General features: G+C 47.2%; 1 protein-coding gene across 1 annotated transcript in view; it reads right to left on the bottom strand.

Annotated features, from left to right (window-relative positions):
* Positions 1-21,039, bottom strand: part of LOC105812402 (T-lymphoma invasion and metastasis-inducing protein 2-like) — a 466,869-nt gene that overhangs the window by 21,564 nt on the left and 424,266 nt on the right. Inside the window, 1 exon segment of the mRNA XM_012646833.1 lies at positions 15,164-15,267. Within this exon segment, the coding sequence (XP_012502287.1) occupies positions 15,164-15,267 (104 nt within the window).

The following is a 21,039-nucleotide window of genomic DNA, read 5'->3' as shown; positions in this document are numbered from 1 at the left end:
TCCAAAGTGTGGGGCCCCATGGAAACAGAAGAGAGAGGCCAGAGCAAGGGCAGGGACAGCTAACATGGCAGCCGTGACCTCGGGGTAAATAAAGTCAGCCAAACTAAGCCAGCTGAGGCTGGGGAGCATAGCCTTCCCAGAGACCACGGTGGGCACGGCTGCGGCCCGAGGCAGGAGAGGGGCTGAGGCCTGCAGGATACCTGAGCAGGGAGGGGCGGGAGGTGGTGAAGCAGCAAAGGAGATGAGCTCAGGGCAGAGGAGACCCACTTGGGGGTGAGTGTGGCCCACACCTTACAGATGGCGCGAGGGCATTATGCGGGTGGGTGTGTGCTCTTGCTGGGACAGCTGTCACTGGAGCTCTGCCCCTCTTCACCACGCCAGTGTAAGCTGCAACTGGCACCAAGGGCTCAAGGTGTTCCCTGGGCTAAGCTTCTTAATTATGATTACTTTTTTCAAGACAGATTGATTCACATAGGCTCTGGAGTTCAAATCCTCACCACAGCAGTTACCAGCTATGTGACCCTAACTTCTTCCTGACTCAGTTTACTCGCCTTTAAGGCAGGGATCACATTTACAAGGTCGTAGAAAGGATTCGGTGAGATAAAACATAATACTTCGCAGAGTGCAAGTCATCAGTCAAAGCAAGGGCTCAGTGAAACTTCTAATTTGCATAAAGAGTTTAACGTCTCAATTTCTGCTCTTTGTAGAAGCATGGAAGAATACATTTTCTCTGAGCGCCCCAAAGGCAGGGCCCGAAGAGTCGAATTGCATTTCACTGGCAATTTTTCCGATCAGCTCCTCTCCACCAGACCGTGCTGGGGTGTTGGGGGCTAAAGTGTAGAGAGAGGCGACCACAAAACGTGGAGCACACGGCATCTCGCACAGGCTGTGAGGGCAGCGGGGAAATAAACCAGAGGCGGACAGGGATGCCGGGCTGGGCCAGGCTGCAGCTCCACTAGGGCGTCAGAGAGGGAGGAGGGGAGTGGGGCAGGAGCCCCGCTTGCTGTCTAGAGGCAGGGCAGCCCAGGCCGGCCTGTGGACACAGTTCTTTGAGAAGGCGGAGGGCACGTCTGTGGCAGTTTGGTGTGCCAAGTGGCAAACAGTGTTCCGGCAGCACACCCCCAGGAGGGCAGGTCAGAGCTGTGCGCCTGCAGGGAGGAAGCACCATGGCCGCTGCTATGTGGCCCCCCAGGCCAGGGTCATAGGCAAGGCACCCTGCTCCCGGGGAAGGAGCAGCCGAGCAGATGGGTGGCACAGCCCGTGGGGAACAGGAGAGCCAGGACGGGCTTGTGTGTCCTCGCTGCCTGCCTTCTGTTTGGTTTCCGTATTTAACAGTTTAGTCAGAATTCAGGAATGAATAAGATACGCTCCCTCTGCCAAGGAGCTTTCAAGGGTTGGGGCAGCATTTCCACACAACCAGGCACCTCTTTCATATAAAATATTGAGTGTTTTTATGTCCCCCTTAAGGCTAACCTAATACATGCCTCCTGGTGCCAGGCACTGCATTTTCTCCATGTTTCACCCAAAAACAAAAGACATGGCTTACTGATGATGTATAATTAAATCGGCTCACCAAGAAAGAGGCATGTGGGCCAAGTGGATCATTAGAACAGGGGTCAGCAAACTGTGGCCTGGGGGCCAAATCTACCTGCGGTCTGTTATTGTAAATAAAGTTTTATTAGAACTCTGCCGTGCTCACTTCTGCCCTCTGTTACTGTAAATCAAGTGTTATTAGAACTCTGCACGCTCACTTCTCCACGCTGTGTATGGCAGCTGCTGCTTCACTAGGATGCAGAGCTGAGTAGCTTTGATGGCCTAAAGTTTTCACTACCTGGCCCTTCACAGGAAAAGTTTGCCAACTCCTGATATAGAGAGATGAATCCAGGTAAAAAGAGATTCTTCTTTTGGATTAAAACTTAAAATAATTTATAAAACACTATTCTGAAATTTTTCAGTAAGTAAAGTGTAAATGTTAAAAATGACCTTTATATGTTATTTGCCTAGAAACTACAAATGACATCTTAATTCACATCAGATATAAAACTTTATGTAGTATGCTTTCAACTGGGTCAACAACAAAACAAAAACACCTGCGTGCTCACCTGCCTCAGATCCAAGGCTCAGAAAAACGATGCTTAATCTCTCCTAATAGTTCTATACTCTGTGTTGCTTTTTGACCTGGGATGATTCTGTTTGCTTCTCCTGTGGCTTGGGGCATTAAGATTTATATTTAAATTCTTTCTGTGATTACCTTATATCATTTAACTTTCATTCTAAATATATTTACCTAACTAAAGAAGTCTTTAAACTAATGTCTTTCAGCTCAATTTTGGGGGACAACATGTACTTACCCACGACTTTTCTCACTGTTTAATACCACCCTCCACTGCACCTATCCGTGGGCTCCCATCCCAGGTCACGGCTCTCCTTTCATTCCCCTTCTTCCACTCTCTCCCACAGCCGACTTTTGTTCTGATTATCACATAAGGTAATTTAAACTTGTGTGTTTACAGCGACAGTCTCCATACCGATTAATGTTTCATTTAACACTTTCATTCTAGTTGGTTCCTATGTCTACTGCCAGTGTTCCAAACTTAGCATTTCTATTCCAGAGTTATGTCTCTGACTTAATTCTTGGTAACCGGTAACATATTATTGAGCAGTTTTTGCAGGAAAGTTCTTTAAGTGTTACATATTCTGAGAATTTACTAAGTTTAAGGTTTTTTTTTCCCTTTTGTATATTAATGGTTGGACAGTAAAGCATGTTTCACTCAATCTGAAGAGCAAATGTGTCAATAAAACCAACTTTAATCAAATTCTTGACAGTCTAGAGCTTTGACAAATATCCGTTAGCCACGAGTTTTCTGGGCAGGTAAAGCTACGCTGAGTAGAAGACTGAGGATGATACAATTGAATCCCAGAAGGGGAGAGATTCTGCACACTTATGTTTACCAGTTCAGGCCGTGTCCAGCTTTGCTTAGGACGGCTGTGCCCCAGCTAAGCCCTCTCTCCCTCTCCCTGGCTCGCTTCCTAGCTGTAACCCATGCGGGCTCCTTACCTAGAAAACCAAAGAGCAGAGCAGCACCAGCTGCAAGCTGCAGCCCAAGTACTTGGTTGGGAGAGCAGTTCTAAGATGCTCAGAAAACAGTAATTCCATTGCCCCTATTCCAGTTCCTTGGAGATATTCCCTGGGCATCTTAGATCAGCTTCCAGACTATTGTAAAGAGCTGCGTTCCCTGCTGGTTCTGTCCACCTTGTTTTGGAACACAAGCCTCAGGTCTCCACATCCTCACAGATTCCTCCTGTCCACGGGGGTGTAACCAAGTTGGTAAATTAAAGAACCAAAAAGTTGTGTCCAAATTTCTAATATCATACCCTGCAATTTAACAAATGGGGTTGCTCTGCCTTTAAATCAACCCTAGAGCAAATACACCCATATTCCATGTGTCTGGTATTTAACCACATAGTTTTTTCTCCCCTTTCTTCTTCATTCAGTGCCACATTGTGCTCACTAGGCAGCATGGTGTCGTGGGAAGTCCACGTTAGAATCTGGCGGGGCTGGGTCTGATCGCTGGCTCTGCCTAGGAGGCGCTGGCCTGGCAGTTGACTTCTCTGGACCTCAGTTTCCTCATGCTGAAGGGCTCACAGTATCTATTCAGTGGGGTTGTGGAGACAGCGCTTAAATGAGGTGACGGATTTCACATTCCTAGTACAGGCGAAGGGTGAAGTCTCAGCAGTCTCGCTCAGCACCCCTTGCAGTTTACAAAGCCATTCTGCATGGCCCTTCTTTATGTCACCTCACAGCCACACAACTGTTACGGAAATATGACCCCACTCTTTTTAATGAATAAGGGCATAAGGGTTTGTGAAGCAATTTTTCTGCTGAGCGAGTGGAAGGCTCCAGCACTTCTGGTCTAGCTGTCTTTCCACTCTGCAATAGCAAATGAAAAGATAAACATCTACTTTCTTTTCCAACTTAGTACAGCAGAGGATAAAATCCTTCCAGTTAATTCTCACACCTTTCCTACATATCTCACTCTCCAAGCGCATACTGCAAACGTGCTGTTTGGTATAGCTCTGGCCATGGGACAATCAGAGCCAACCCAAGGTGACAGCAACACTCTGCCAGAGACAGGGGCACAAAACGCACAGCCGGCATGCTTGACTCTGCCCTGGAATATTCTTCTGCAGAAGAAACCAAGCCATGGCTTGTCTGACTGGGACAGGGCCCAGGAGCATGGGCTCTGACTTGGGGGGATGAGGGTGGTCCTTCCCCTGCCTGAAGTTGTTACAGGCAAATGATGAATCCTTAAAGAATACTTTTGAGCATTTAAATTTCACCATTTACAGTCTTTTTCTTCCTCTTAGAAGCAGAACCCTCAGGGGTGCTCAGCTGATGGAGGGGGCAGCTGAGATTGGCTGGCATTGCATGACACCCCACTGAGCTTCAGGAAGGGGGCGCCGGCTCTTCTCACCCCCTGGGGCGGTAGGTACCTTCATGACATCTCCCACAATTACACTGACTTCCACGGACTGCTGTTCCTTCAGGTTCCGTGGATCAAGGGTGCCTCCCAGCTGCTTAGGAAGAGTGGCATGGGGGGAGGGGACAGGGTGCAGGCACCGTGATTTGTCTGCAACCAACCTTGTCCCTCTTCATGTTCAGAAAGGCCTAGGTTTTCACTTGTAAAATTCAGCTAAAAATAATGCTTGAAATCTGGTTTCAAAAAATCTGTAGCTTTGGGGAGAAAAGTCGTAAGAATGTAAAACATTAAATTGTACATCAATATCCCGGCAACCTTATTAATCAGGCGTGGGTATTGCCAAGGGCTAGTTGCCTTAAAGTGAGCACAGATACAACCTGCAGGCCCCTTAACGACAGTTTTAGTTGCAGTTTTTTGCTGATTTAAGCAATGTGATAGTCGAGTCTGTTCTATTACTCTGGTGTCCTTATTGACAGGTTCTCAAAATAATGATAATCTCACCTGGAATGGTGCCTGCCTTACATGTATACATATGTGTATCTGAGACTTCACCACCAACCAATCTCCAAAATCTAACACTGACTACATAATAGCAATGAAGTAATAAAGTTCAAACTTAGACAACTATTACTTTTAATGAATAGCTTGACAATTTTGATCAACCTTCTGGAAAATACAAATCAATGAATACAAAGTAACTAAAGCCAGGCATCCTATCCCTAGGGGTAAGAACAGCTGAGGAACTAGGAGAGGCGAGCACGGCCAGCCAGACAACCAAGCAAGCAAAGAAAAGATAGGAGAGGCAGAGTGATGATGACAGACTATAAACTGAAACTTTCTTTAAAGCCTCAGCCATAAAAAATTGTCTTTAAAGCTCACCTTGGATGACTGGTCTGATAATCAGTCCTTCCATCTTGATAAGGCATCTATAAAAGCACCGCAGTCAGGACCTCGCCACTCCAACAAGAGGAAAGCCGAGCCCGCCCAGCCCATCCACAGGGCCAGGCCACGCGGCCCAGCAAGTCTCCTCTCGGCTTGTCCTTTATCTGTGACTGAACGAACCACGAAGGGCATGGATTCTAAACGATCCCGAAGGCAGCCGAAAGCAGCATGCGAGCTAGGAAGACACGGGACTTCTCAAGTCATGCAACGTCTGTGGTTTCTAAGCAGCCAGTGATGAAATCCCTCCCTGTGCAAACGCCTGGCCAGAACCTTCTAAGCAACTGCACGTCTCAGAGCTTCCTCCTCTGACAGCTGTTTTCTGAAAACACCAGAGAACTTAGGTGGCAGCAAGGAATTAGAGAGGGCAAAGGCAGGTGACGCGTGGAGGAGGAGGGATGTGCTGGAAGCTGAACAGGCGAGGAGGAAGGAGGAAGAGGCAACAGCAATCAAGAGGATGAGAGGGCAGGAGACCTGGGCGCCTTTAGAAACACACCTCCAGTCTTCTCCTTGCTCCCGCATTAGTGACATATCTATGCTTTTGTCGCCCTTTTCTTCACGCCATTATCGAGAACGACAGGAGACCGATTTACAAAACTAGTAATCCAGTCTTCGCTGTCAGCAATTAGAAGCTGGAACGTGAGCTGCTGAAAGCCTGTGTGCAGCGCTCCCAGGCACAGTTCCTCCGCGACCTCTCCTCCCTCAGCTGGAAACACAGTGACACACACAGCTAGTCTTAGCTAAGATAACAGAGGAAATTGCAAAATGACTCAGAACGATTTCTCAGAACTTTTTTTAAAAATTTAACACCAGCCCAACTGTAGGCTGGGACATAAGTAAAAGGTGAGAATCCTGGAGGAGTAACGACAGGCATGAAGTGCTGAGATTTGAACACAGCTTCATTTACTCAGTACGAAGTTTTCATTCGACTGCAATCTCTAAGCCCACGAGAATATTTAAAGAAGGGATCCAGATGACTGTTTCAGAGCTCTTAAGGAGGCTAACATCTGAGAACGCCTCTGGGAAGATGTGAAGGAGCAAATCAACAAATAGCGTGACACTACGCTCCCCTCCCCACCCCGATTTTGGTAAATATTAAAGATTAGATAAGATTTGAGGCACCCAAACAGCGGCAAGACAAGTTAGACTGTAATTGTGGCTATTACTTCTTTAAAAGAAAAAAAGCGAGCAGCTACAATGACAGCTTAGCTAACCTGCTGAGGCGAGGAGTGGCGAGGGTGAAGTCGTCACAGCGCCCTTGGGCGAGGAATACAGGAGCCATGGCTGCCTGCACTTCCCCTAAACTGGGCGTGTAAACCGCCACCCCGCAGTCCATCAGACAGATGTTGATTTTACCAAAGAGATCTATAAAATTTTGGCTTGGAATCAAAATTTAAATTCTTATTCCAAAATAATCACCTTTTCCACTAATTACAGAAAATAAAGCTTTTTAAACTGCCAAAACACCAGCACAAAATGCTGCAATTGCGTCCAATGATGTCTGGGGATGTCTCATCACTACCACCAACATAATCTATTCTGGTCTCAACCTAATGATTTGTTTGCCATCTAGGGGTTATTTATTTAACACTCCCCAATGTCTCTTAGCACATTAAAAAAATAAAGCATTAACAGCTAATCTCATCTAAACAAATTATACTAGAAGATAAAGAGTTCAAAACGCTACTTGACTAAACTGCGCTTTTCATATCCTAGGTTCTTGATAACCAATTCTGTAATGTCAATAGTATTAAGTCAAGACAGAGGCTAGATTACCCAGATGTTTACTGACAGTCGGAATTATGAGCCTGGAGTTCCCATATTCCTGAAGGGGAAATCCATGGACAGCAGTCCTAAGATCGGTGAACACCCTAGAATTGTGCCTCATTTTTTTTACATATGTGTATGAGCAATTGCCTGGGGTCCCAAAGCTTTCTTCAGATTCTCAAATGGTCTGCTCTAAATCCGATCCCAAGCAAGGTGAGAGAGTACAAGAGCAGGGGATGTGGGAATATAAAGCTTCTAACCGTCCTGACGTTCGTGCACCATTCCTTAAAGACCTCCACACATCTGAGAAGTTTCAACTTGAATTGTGTGAAGGACAATGACTGACCGATGCAGACTTTAACAGGGTTCTTCTAAGCTCTATCTTCCTCCACATTCATGGGGACAAAAAGGGACGTCAAGTGGACTCCTTTAGATCAGGTATTTAGGCAGAAAGACAGGGAGATGTCAGAGCAGGACAGGTGGTCAGACTGACCCCTCGGTTTCACAGAAGCAGGAGTCTGATGACTTATCCAAGACAGAGAAAGGGATTATCAGTGTAAGACTTGGGGCAGAAACCCATGCGTTCTCACTGAGTCCACCCGACTCCAGACGGCTTGCCCTAAGAATGTGCAAGAGCCTGCCAAAGGGCTTTACATTGAGGTTAGGGTTTGGCCTGACAAACTCAAACTCCCTGTTTTCTTCTCCCCCAAAAAGCAAAATTATATTGAGGTTTCCATAACTGCCCATCTCCAGCCCGGGAAGCCTAGGAAGGAAATACAGGCAGAGTAATAGAGCACTGAGAGGCGGGAGATGCGGGGAGAGAAGAGGAAGCGCACGGGAACTCGCGGCTCGACCCCGCCTGGACTGCCTTCCCCGCGGGCCGAGATGAAGGGGCAGGTGCAGGAGCACTGGCCGGAGGCTCCGTCCACCGCCCAGGCTGCACGGAGCTGGCTGGCTACCCTCCGAACTTCGCCTTTTGTTTGCCTTGGAAAGGAAACAAACACAGCCCTCTTGAAGCCTCACCCCAGACAGCCTGGGAGCAAGTATGGCCCTCGCTGTCGCAAAGGAGAGAAAGGGGAAGGCAGACAGACGCAGCAGATAAATCCCTGCGCGGAGACCAGCATGTCCTTGAAGCATCTCTGCTCCGTCAGGGTCAAATCTTTGTGGGGCCGCAGCTCCAAGTCACTTTCCTGTGAGTCACTGTCCCCACAGTGTGAGGAAGACAGTCAATTAGCCCTTCAGCCTCGGGCTGGCCTGACAGGTTCCGCCAACCCTGCTCCCGCCCCCCACGTCCCGGGGCCACATGCAGCCCCCCGCGGTGCTGCCTCCACGGCGCCCTCCCTCCGTTTTCATCCTGTGACCCTGAAGATGACTCTTAATAATAACTTGTTCTTTTTTCCAGAAAAACAAGACGAAAAGGGCAAGCGTGGAGAAGAAAGAACAGGCAGGGATGGAGGAAGGCAGGAAGGAACGTGCTGTGGGGCAGAAAGCAGGAGAAAGGAGAGGCGGGAAACCAAGAGCCATGGTGGCCTGAGGACAAAAAGGCACAGGGAGGAAGGGGAGGCAGTGAGACCCCCTGCGTCCTGCCAGCTTCCCCGTGAGCCACGTGACTTCGTCCCCACTTTCCAGACGAGGGGACAGAAGAGCCGACGGGGATGTGTCTGGCCCAGGCCTCCCAGGGCCGACACTGAGCAGCGCGGCCTCCAGACCAGCCCCACCAGGCTCGAGCCTCCCCGCCTTTTGCGACACGCCACTCCAACACGTGCGTGTAGTCCGTGTTTACTACAGAAAACCAAGCCTGTGCCGCCTCTGCATGCGAACTCACAGCCCTGACGGTACCCACCCCGCCACAGTCCCATTCAACAAGCGTCCCTGGCAAAGGCGCAGACAGCTGGGTGCTCATCAGGCAACATCCTGCTGTTGGCAATTTCCGTGTCCTTGGCACGGTCCCCCGGCTCAGCCCAGGCCAACTGGCCCCCTTCCCACCACCTCGCTTGCCTCTGCCCAGGGACACACTGGCCAGGAGGAACCTGCCACGCTGACCAAAAGCGGTGGAAAGGTAGGTCACCACCAGCAGGTTCTCTCCCACTGCCTTCTTGTCCAACCCCACTGCGCGCCCTCCTCCTGCAGGACAAGCTCTCCGTCCCCACGCTGCTTTCCCCGCAGCCACCTGCTTAGTGCGTTCCCTTTTGGGTTCTCACTGACACTCCAGATTGTTTTTCTTTCTATTTTTCCTTCTGACACATGAGTGTCGTCTCCAACTCTGCTGAACACAGCACATAAGTGATCCCTCAGAACAGAGAGCACGGGGCTCCGTGTGCCTTATGCTGCAGCAGCGCCTTCTCTGTGCCACACCTGGCAAAGGGGTGGCATCCACCTGACACCTTGGCCCAGTGATCGAGGAGAGACAGAGAGCAGGGAAGTGATACCCTGGAGCTAGGAAAATGGGAAATAAAAAGAATCCAACTAGTGATAAGGAGATCAAATGGCCTTTTAGACCCCAATGATAACTAAGCACAGTCGCCTCAAACAAGTCCACGAACTTGCCACCAAGTCTGTGCCAAAAGGAAGTATGGCGTTAGAAAGGCAGAACGGTGCACCTGAGAACTAGGTGCAAAACCTCAACCCCTAGCAATTGTGTCCTTGCTGCCTGCCTTCTAGAAGGGACAAAGTCTGCAAGACCTCCCGGACAGCACAGCCCCTCAGGCTTCGCTAAGTATCTCAGCATGCACAGCCTGCTGCTGCTAGAGATAAAGGTTGATCTCACACACACTATCTGTATGTAGTCAGTGTAAGTAACCCTTTGGAAAGGCTCATGCGTTTACAGCACTATACATAAGAAAAGTTAGCTAAAAGGTGGGCAAGCTTTGTCTCCGTGCAGACCACAGAGAGCCAAGAGGACCCAATTCCTAAGGGCCTCGGTTTCTGATTCTTTTTCATCTCATGGGGCAGCCCAGGAGAATTTAACCACTGACACTAACTTCAAGACCGAGTAGGCAGCTAAGATGTTTGAGTCATGCACCTGTCTTAACTTCAATAACAGATTTATTGGGGTGCTTGCATATTTGCACAAGGTTTCCTCCTGACAGTGACTCCCCCAGGTCAAGAGGCCACGAGGTGAGCAGAGTGGGAAAGAACTCGAAACCGTGTGCATTTGTGAGGCACGCCAGGAAGAGGCGACTTAGAGCCTGACAGTCCACAACACAGGGTTGGTGATGGTGGCATTTTTATTTACAGAGGACGACACCCAGGCTTGGGAAGGTTAGGTAACGTGCCCCAGGTCGCACAGTGGTAAAGCCTGGTGGACCAGGATACAGATTTAGGTTTCCAGCCATCAGGCCAAGAGTTCTCTCCAATATACCACCGCTTGCAAGAAAAGACTGCCTGGAATTAAATCTTTGTGAAAGATTATTGTCTTACTTCTGGGAAACGCCACACCCAAACCATTTTTTAGGGACAAAGCGTTTGCTTTGAAGATGCTCTCTCTCTGTTCATTCAAATAGGAATTAGGCCACATAACTGGCATTGAGAAATAGGTATGTTTAGTTTCAACAAAAGGATCATGATTGTATTAATCTACTGACTAACAGGCATGAAGAAAGATTACTATTTATAAATTATATTTTATTTCGTAACAAAAATATCTTATAGTCAAAAAGATCTTGAAATAATGCAGGAAAGTATACATCAAAGAAAGATGAATACATTGAGAATGCTGGGAAGCGAATCATGTAATCTAATCTTTTTCTTTTCCTTGAGCTTCTTAGATATGCAAGCTCTTAAAAGCAATTCATGTGAAAAACTCAAAAGGTTAAGCTATGTGAGTGAGCAGGAATTAAATATTAAATGCAAGTTTTGTTCACGCTGTGTACTAAAAGCCTAGCCATTAGGGCATGTTCCTTTTTTCTACCTTGAAAAAATAAACAGGACAAAATATATCTTAAACATGATTAAATTGCAAAGAGCACAACACTCGGTTGCCATGCTGTATATCTCCAGATTCTCCATGCGCTCTGTTCTATCAACACAACGCCTACAAACTGCAAAAATAATTACTGCCAAAGCCACACTAGGTGATTACATAAAAGTCTTCTAAAGAGCTACAAAAATTTATTTAATCAGGAATAATTAAATTAAAAACTCTGCTTACCTTGTAGAAAAACAGGTTTCATTTTTGTAGATTTTCTTTTATAGCATTAAGCCCAATACAAGTACGTGTTATGATCCAAGGAAATTTTACAAGCATAAAATTGCTATATTCAAATTATTCCTCTCTCACTTTTCAAATGCATTTTACAGAATAAATATTTCCCTAGGCCTTTCTGATATCTTTATATTTCAGATGGGCAAAACTACTTCAGAGATCAATTTCAAGACCTTGGAATGAGAAAGGAAAAGTTGACAAAGCCACAGAACATCTAGTATCCAACAGAAGTTCTCTTATCCTTAGCTGTAAAGAATGCTTCAATCTCTTCTGGATAGACAGGCACATCTTCTCATCTGTCTAACAGTCTTTAGACATTTTTAGAGTAAAATCAACTTCCAATCAAGAAAAGAAAACCATGCAAGCATGCCTACATTTGGACCAGAATCTACGTCCATGAAAACCAAAGCCCTTGTTTACTTACATGCTGTACATAAAAAGGAAAAGTTCAAAGAAACCTGCTCCCTCTGGGAGAAAGGATTACATCTACAGTCGGCTGTTGGGAAATGAGTGAGATGTTCTCTCTCTCTCTCTCTCTCTCTCTCTCTCTCTCTCTCTCTCTCTCTCTCATCCCCAGGCAATGAAAAAATCCCAACTGTTCTTCCAAGTCACATTCACAAGGACGTCCTAGCGCCACCAAGCTCTTCCTCCAGAGCAGCACCAATGATCAGGGGAGGCTCACCCCCTTCCTCTAGGTTCCCACCCATGCTGCGAGCTGCCTGCTCCGGGAAGGCGCCAGATTACAGCAGACGTGCAGACGGCAGAACCACACAGGGCCACACGTTCAGAGCCAGCTCGAGGAGCAGGAAACAGACTGCCTAACACACCTCAAGCTCCCAGAACAAACCGAAAACTTCAACCCCCCCACCCAAAGGGAAACTGTATTTTCCTTTCAACTCTGAACTAGTACAATAGCACATGCTAATTGTTAACAATACTGAGGGAAAAAAATCCCCCACACAGGAGAGGCTGACAGGGTCACACAAAGAGCTATGACAGTAATAGGCACCCTTACGGAGAAGAAAGCAATCAATTACGAACCATTTGCAGAAATTGCAGGGCTGTCAAAAGCCCTGGTTACAGCTGTGCTTCATCAAGCCAGGCTTCATTTGATTTTCAAGGGAAATTATTCCTTATTCGAAAGTCTAGAATACTTGTTAGTAAAATATCCTAAACAGCCCAGGTTCAACCAGGGTCTGATCTCAAGAGAAGTTAATGACCCCCGAGAAGAGCAGATGGGCCAGAGCAGGGGACCAGGAAAAGAGAGGCAGGTCTCTCCCTAAGGAGCAGCACCTTCTGTGGACATCCTGGGGACATCGCGTGGTGTGGCGGGGGTAGGGTGGGGAAGGGGCCCAAAAATCCACTCCCGGCACGTGCTTGGCACGTACCAGACAACTCCCAAACCACCATTTTAAAAACAGAAGAGGAATGCTTTCAGATATAACCTGATGTTTCTAGGAGATTTTGAAAAAAGAAAAAAAAAAAAAACCACTGACACAACAGGAAAAAAATTTAAATCCTTAACTTCGAAACTTCTTCTTTTTACTAATATCCATCACGATTATTACTTTTGGTTGTCACCCAAGAAACAAAGGACACATGAACTGAGTAACTGCTGGGCATTTCCCTAGGATCTTTTTAAAATGTACTGAAATCCATTATTAAATGTAGATATCATCATATCTGAAAAAAGGTATGGTGATCACTACTTTTGCAACATTCCCTTTGTAAATGTTCTGTTTAGTTACGAGAGCCACTGTCATATAAGAGTTGGAAATGGCCTTAACATGTTGTTTGTATATGTATTTTGCTGAATCTTAAATTTTGCAAGAAAATATAATTTCCTTAAGTACTTTAATGCATAATCCAAGCAGATAATAGCAGAGGGGAAACCGTTACCCCTAATGGCGTTAAGTGATTTCCCCCACTCTGCCATACTGGCCAGCGCCCCCGGTATACTCAGTTTAGACAGCCTGACTTCTTGAGTGTTTCCGGAGGATTTGCTTTTTTAAAAAGTTTAGGACAAGGCAATCAAAACACATCTATTTCATGCTCTAGGATGATCCATTGTTTTGTTAAAAAAAAAAACTGATGAATATTAGCTACGATATTGGGTTCCCAAAAGTAAATAACCCACCAGAGGTAGAACAGAGTAGTAAGACGGAAGATGCTGATAGATTTCAGTTTAGTGAGAAAAAAAAACTGCATCCTGGGGATATAACCAGACCGGCTGAGCATTTGGTTTGTATGAGGAGTTGGGAGGAAAGGGAGGAAGATTCTGGAGGAGGTGGGTGGGTGTGGGGGAGGAGTTCAGCGAGTGAGGACAAGAAGGGGAGAAGAGCGGGCGGCGGAGCACCTGTGGTGGCTGGAACCCTCTGGGATCCGCTCTGAGGCCGGCAGGCTCTGCCCTGATCCCCCTCACAGGGCACGTCCCCCGTCCCCAAGGGGTGAGCCACGTGGGTGTTCACCACGGGACTTGCTCCTGGGGTGTCAGTCTAAACTCAACTGGGGTGCCGCCCCACTTTGTAACTCTTATTTAAATACCTGTCATTGCTTGAATTTCCTCCATCCTTATTTTGTATTTATGGCAAAAGCAAGAAACATAAAAGTCACAATTTTAACATCAGTTAAAACTAGACTGGATATTAAAATAGATCTTGCCAATCAGACCGTTTCTGAAAGGACAGCTGACAAGGAACAGTTAAAAACACAGGAAAGGAATGGAATGTACCAAGTGCTACAGAGGATGTGGAGAGACCGGAACCCTCTACTTTGTTGCTGGGGATGTGAAATGGTGCAGCGCAGTGGAAAATGGCTTGGCAGTTCCTCAAAAAGCTGAACAGAGTTGCCACTTGACCTAGCAATTCTAGTCCTAGGTCTACACCCCAAAGAACTGCAAACAAGGACTGCAGCAGACACCTGTACGCCAGTGTTCCCTGCAGCATTACTCACAGTAGGCAAAAGGAGCAACAAGTGAATTGTCCACCAACAGGTGCACGAACAAACACAATGCGGCGGATCCACACGATGTTACATTATTCAGCCATAGAAAGGAACGAAAGTCTGACACGTGCTACACCGTGGAAGACGTTATGCTAAGTGCAATAAGCCAGAAACACAGGACAAATATTGTATGATTTCACTTATCTATCGGGTACCTAGGATTGGCAAGTAAGACAGAACATAGAAAAGAGGTTACCAGGGGGTTGGGAGAGGGGAAAACAGAGAGAGATTGTTCAAGGAGTACAGAGTTTCTGGGAAGATGAAAAAGTTCTGAAGATGGACGGTGCTGACGGCAGCAAGACAATGTGAATATACTCAATGCCACTGAAGTGTACACTTGACAATGGTAAAAATGGCAAATTTTTATGTTATATCTTTTACCACACAAAATGACAGCATTCCAAAAATAACTGATCGTCAGCCAAAAAAAAAATAAAAAAAAAAAGGAAAGGAATAGAATAGTAATTAACACCGAAGCTTAGGTTTTATTTGTCAAAACAGCCAAACAAAACCATCGTAGGGTGTGCATGGCAAAGTCAGCGTTACTCTTTGACGGCAACGCCCGAGGTCGTGGAGGAGTCGTGGCTAAAGTCGATGGGTTCCCATTAGCACTTCCCTCCAAAACAATAAATTAAAAAGGAAATTATTTAAGGGGAAAAAAAATGGGCCTAGAGATAGCACAACTCTATCTTCTTTTTCCTCTCAGGTTAAGGTGGGAATTAAGACTTGCTTGCCTGGTCTCGGTTTGCGATTTGGGCCAGCATCTTACCCTGAACGTCTGCTCCATTTTCTCCCTGCGGGAAACCTGATCCAGAGTCCCATCTGTCTGACTCCTTTTCAGACCTGTTGTGATGTCAGGGACGTTGCTGAAATCTGCATGAAGAAATGACAAAAATGTATGAGTTTGGCCATTTGCAGAGAGTAGTAATGACTGGTGCAAAGGCTCAGATAGAGAAAGAGGAAAGAAGCAAAACCACCTAGAAGGCAGAACATAGCAGTCCTTAGTGAACAGGAACAGTTACAATATCCACAGAGCTGGTCTCCTGCAGCAGATCAGGGCTCTTGCTAATGGAAGAAGCAACATCTTCTGCCCATTTTGGTCAAAGGAGACCAATCAAAATAATGACTTAAATGCCTGTCACTCTTCCTGTTGCTATGCAAATGATACTTCACGAAGCTTTGATATTCAGTAATTTATTAGACCAAGAATCAAACAGTAGCAACCTTTGGTGGTATTTCCCCATTTTTGGCCAAGTGAGGACAAAATGACCAGAGATATCTTGGAAACCAATGATGTAATTTCTTATGTATCATAATCCACAACTTGCTCATTTGCAAGTATGGTTCTTTTTTTTTTGGCATCAACCACAATTTCATCCTAACTTGAAAGCTCCAAGAAGCACAGAAAACCCTTGTTAACTTCCAGTGTAAAGGTTAAGAAATAACACCAAAGGTGAGTAGAGCACATGGTTTTCCAGGCTACGAGTGTACACACATCTCGCCCTCGACAATCTTCTCCAAGAGAGATGGGAAGACCAGCCTCTATAGAAACATAACATAGGTTTTCATTCTAATTGTTGTATTTGATAGAATGTCCCCTCAACTAGGTGAAACCAGATGGTTTCTGGTTCCTGTAGCTACAACAAGAAATCGACCTGAGTTGATCTAGGCCCAGAAGGCATGGATAAGCTTGCTGACAAAGCGTGCAGTGTGCAGGGAGGGCAGGGACGACGGTCTCCGGAAGACCTTTAGGAGGCTGACACAACTGATGGGGGCAACGCTAGTAGCTGACTCACGCTGTTATCACCAGCCACCACACAGGCACTCACTCTGAAGACAAGAGGAGGGCTCCAGAAAACATCTTAATGGTCTACAGAATTCTGCAAGTCTAATTTCTTCTTTCTTCTTCCTGTTATATCTTGCAACACCTTGATCTCACCCAGAAAAGGATCAGATATATAATCCAGGTTACACTTCAATGCTATTGGCTGTAGAGTTAAGTTTGCCTAGAGAAGGCAGTGCTGATCACAAAAGCATGAGCTGTCCCTGGGGAAATCTCAGGCAGCACTGTCAAGCAAGGACACTTGGGCCTGCTTCCCCCGTGCCCCTGATGCCATACCATGGAGGCAGTCCCCTCGCCAGCAGGCTGACTCCATGGGAAGTAAGATGAGACCCCCAGCCAAAAGTGTTCCACCTCTGTTCCTCCACTGCTGCCTCCTTATCTGATGTGTGCACCTTTGTTTAAGGGAGACCAACCTGAACAAGTCACAAAAGAAACAGCCCTCATTCCCACTTCATAAGTGCATCTCTCCATCCATCCCTTCGACAAGCACGTTTTGAGCACAAGCCCTTTTCCAGGTGCTGCACAGGGTTGGGAGGCAAAGTGAGCGGACTGCCCTCAAGGTCCGCCGCTGGTCTGGAGAGGTGGGGCGGGGGGGGCAGAGAGAGGAGCACAGCAAAGTGTCGCGAATGATAGCAGAAAAGTCCACCAGGGCTAAGAGGGGACACTCAGGAAGGAATTCTGCCCTTGGGCCTTAAAGGACTTCACAGAAGACACCTGAGCCAAGTCTTTAAATCTGAGGGTTGTTTGTTTATCTTCAATGCTGACGATGACAAGGCAGGGTGGGCAGCAGAGAGGGGCTTCTGGGAACGGGAAGTGGCCTGGGTGAGGGAGCCAAGCACCACCTAGAACCTGCGGAGAGTGGCCGGGGAGGGACGGGGCCCGGATGGAGAGACGGACGGGGGCGCAAGGGCGTCACAGCCACGCTGCAGGTCCGAGGCGTGAGCACCCAGACGAACGCAGAATGGAGTAACAGCAAAGAGTAGGCAATTGCACAGAGTCTGTCGCCTATCAAATACGAGAAGACACGGAAGCGAGAGGCAGCAAGGGAGATGCCTGGCTTTGTGTTCAGTCACTGGGTGGATGGGGACACAGGAAGGGGTGGGGTGGGAATAACCAGCTTGGCTTCCACAACGCTGAGCTTGTGGTCGTTGTGGGCCACCCAGTGGGAGATGCTCAGCGGCCAGGCAGTCCCAGGGCCAAAGCCCAGAAAGAGATCTGGATTTGGGAGTCATCAGAATGCACCTTCACAGCAGTGAAGCCAATGGGATAAACGGTGCCCACCGGAGAGAACACGAAGTTTGACATGAAGAAGACCAAGGAGAGAACCATGAGAAATGCCAGTGCATGAGGGGCACAGGAGAGGAAAGCCCTCAGCAAGCTGCCTTTGTTTTTATAGAGAATCAAAAGACAGAGAAACATAAGGAAATCAAAACACAGCAATGTCACAGAAGCCGTACAGTGTAGAAGTACATTACCTAGGTAACAGAATCCAATTTGCATTATGCTGCCTTTACTCTGTAAATAAGGAGTTTTGGTATCTCCAAAGAGTTATATCAAGCACAGGAAACACGACACCATCCACACGAGCACTCACTCATGATGAAGATTCCAAGCACCTGCCGTGCCTCGGGTCCACACCGAGCACTGGGGACGCAAAGGTGAACAAGACCTTGAGTCCCACGAAGAGCTCAGACACAGCAAGGGCACAGGAGCTCTGCAGCCTGAGGTGCCGGATGGAAGCTGGTGAAAATAGCATGGCTGATGTCACCAGTGGCTGCCAAGTGAATTCTGAGTCATCTGAAGTCAATACAGTCCCAAAACTTTGGAACTTAAACACTGAAAACTCCTTAAACCACTGTTCGCCTCTCACAAAAGAGGCAAAAAGGTACTCATCCACTTACTGAGAAAGGCAGGCTTGCTTCAGGTACGCAAGAGAAAGGGCGCAACACTGACCTGGTAACGGAACACTCGCACCCTTCCCGTCAGAACTCTCCACCCCAGGATCCGTGAGGCTCCCAATCTCCTTCAATGACCCTTAACTTTGGGAGGCTTTGGGTGCTCCTGGCTCCTCTCTCAGGCATGAGCTTAGACAGGGTGGCCAATGGGAACCAAGTCTGTTGAGGTTGGCCCTGGGGACCCAGAGGAGAAGGCAGCTCTGGAAAGTTCCTGAGATCTGCCAAGACACGAAATCTCAGAGCTGTTCCGCCACCCAAGTTGCAGAGGCAGGATGGTATCTGGCCACGCACAGAGTCCCCGCGGTGACTGGCCACACACCAGCGCACCCTGGAGATGACACAGCACGGGGGGGCCAAGCTGGACAGTGTCCATAGCTACTGACCGCTGACTTTGGGAGTCTCAAATTTCACCAGGACCTGCATCCCGGTAAAAGGAGGGTGCCCTTAGTGTTCTTTCTAGAGGAGACATGACCTAAAAGTTCATTCTGGAAGAATAGAAGACTGGCTAAAAAAGGAATGTAGGCTGGTAAAATCTGAATGCTTATTTACAAAGCTGCTTTAAACAGGCATCCTGGCCTGGGTGCCAAATGCCTATACACGGCCCCCCTTACATTCCGCCCACGTCCTGAGCACCAGCTGCTAAAGTGAGTAAATATATCCTGCTCCCTCCCAGTCGAAAAACTGGCTTCCCACCTGGGAGAGCCTGCTCACCGTGGTGAATGCACCGTGTGGGTTTCAGGGGCCCTTTATCCCTAACAGATAGCAACAAACATGCGCTCCCTGCCCACCCAGCGCGGCACCGGGCAGAGGTTCAGACACACTCCAGAAGAGTCTCTGGCCACCGTGACTGTAAATGATGAAAAATAACCAAATAATATATTCAAAGTCAAGAGATCTATTTGTATCTGGTAAACATATCCTTTTGTCTTTCTCATCGTATTCCTTGGGAAAACTAACAGTTTGGGGTGAAGTCTAGCAATTTGAAAAATCTAACAGTTAACATGGCCAACAAGAGCTTCCATTAGTGATCGAATGAGCAGAGCTGCTATGTCCCAAGTTATAGTCCAGGCTCCTCCATTTGGACCTACTCATTCCATTTACTGACTCCCTCATTCGGACGGGTGCCAGACGCTGTGTACCCACCAACTGCAAAGGCACCACACAGGTGCCGCAAGAAGAACAGAGCCAGCCATCTCTCCCCTTTATTCAACAAATATTTTTTGCAGAAGGACGACACACCAGGCAGGCTAGCGTGGAAAATGCCTGCCTCCCTACCCCTCCGCGTGGCCTACAGTTCCTTACAGACAACTGGGGAAGGCAGGAGGCTTTAGGTACGAGACACCTAGTAATTCAGCTTCTTCCTGAACTGTGTGTCAGCACATGCCCCACCGGCACCACTGTCAGGCAAGTAGCTGACAACCCCAAATCCTTTACAATTAAAGGGCAAAACCCGTGTTAAAGTCACATCCTGGGTACCAACTTAAAAATAGAAACATCAAGAAATGTTAAGGTTGTCTCACCCACACAGCTCATAATCTGAATTCAAAATTTACACAGTTACATCACTTTCAAATCCAACCTAGCACAGTTAATATGCAAAAGTGTGGGTTCTGCCATTTATACCTCCTGTTGCCCAAGAAGCACCAGGTTATGCAGGTGTTCAACCTGCCGTGCACAGGGGGGCACTCTTTGGAAATGGGTGGCATTGGGAAGCCTGGGAGAAGGCTCAGCAAACGTGGCAATGCCCCTTGCTGGCCTCAAACCTGCAGCTAATCCTAAGGAAGAATGACTCCCCTCAGCAGGTGGCTATAGTGTTTTGTTCATCTAGCTGATGTCATCCCATAAGCCCTAGTCCTGCTGGCTGCCTCCTCCTTACTCAATCAGGTAGCAAGAAAATAGGCAGCTAAATTCTTCCCAGCTCCTGGACATCCACCCCGGTGGCTGTCAGCAGACCCTGGGGATACCAGGCAGCTTCTGGGTGTGAGGAGGGGTGGGGAGAGTGGTTCTGCCTTTACAGCAGCCAGCATCAGGCCTGAGGACAGACAGTTCGTTCCTAGGAAAAGAGATCTAAGAACTATTCTACTCAAAAAGCCTGAGAATGCCCCCCAAGTTCTCAGAAACAGCAATTATAGAGAAATTGAATTAAAAAAAAAAAAAACAAAAAACCCAAGATGGTATCAATCCCTGTGGCCAAAAATAAGAACTGCAAAATGACAGGAGAACATTTGTTTTCCCCTCTCAGGTACAATGAGACTTTTCTTGAGAAATTAATGACAGCAGTTACTAGGATCTGAATGTGTCCGGCAGAACTCATGTGTTGGAAACTTAGTCCTTAATGCAAAGTGCTGGGAGGTAGGGTCTGATAGGAAGTGATTAGGTCATGAGGACTCCGTCCTCATGGATAGATTAACGCCATTATAAAAAGAGTTCTCAGGAGTGGGTTCGCTCTCTTCCGCTCTTTACCCTCCCACCTTCCACCATGTGAAGACACAGCCTTCAAGGCGCCATCTTGGAACCAGAATCTGCAAACTTGCTGGCGTCTTGATGTTGGACTTCCCAGCCTCCAGAGCCATGAGCCAGTGCATTTGTCTACGCAGTCTGTGGTACCTTGCTGCAGCAGCACAAACGAACTAAGACAGTAGTCACAGCACCAGAAAAAGCTCTGCTTCAACGTGTGGGCTAAGGATTCATTTGAAATAGACTAAAAGAATGGGACATGAGAATGAAATTTGCTTTTAAATTATGTTTTTCATGCTTCAAAGCCTATATTATAGTACACCAATTCTCAATACAACTAGATCCAAAGTCCGTTTTCTGATCATATATACTTTTACTATCCTGAAATTT

This window comes from Propithecus coquereli, unplaced genomic scaffold, assembly GCF_000956105.1.
Source record: "Propithecus coquereli isolate 6110/MARCELLA unplaced genomic scaffold, Pcoq_1.0 Scaffold25, whole genome shotgun sequence".
In the NCBI taxonomy this organism is placed as follows: Eukaryota; Metazoa; Chordata; class Mammalia; order Primates; family Indriidae; genus Propithecus; species Propithecus coquereli.
This window is presented reverse-complemented; position numbering and strand designations above follow the sequence as displayed.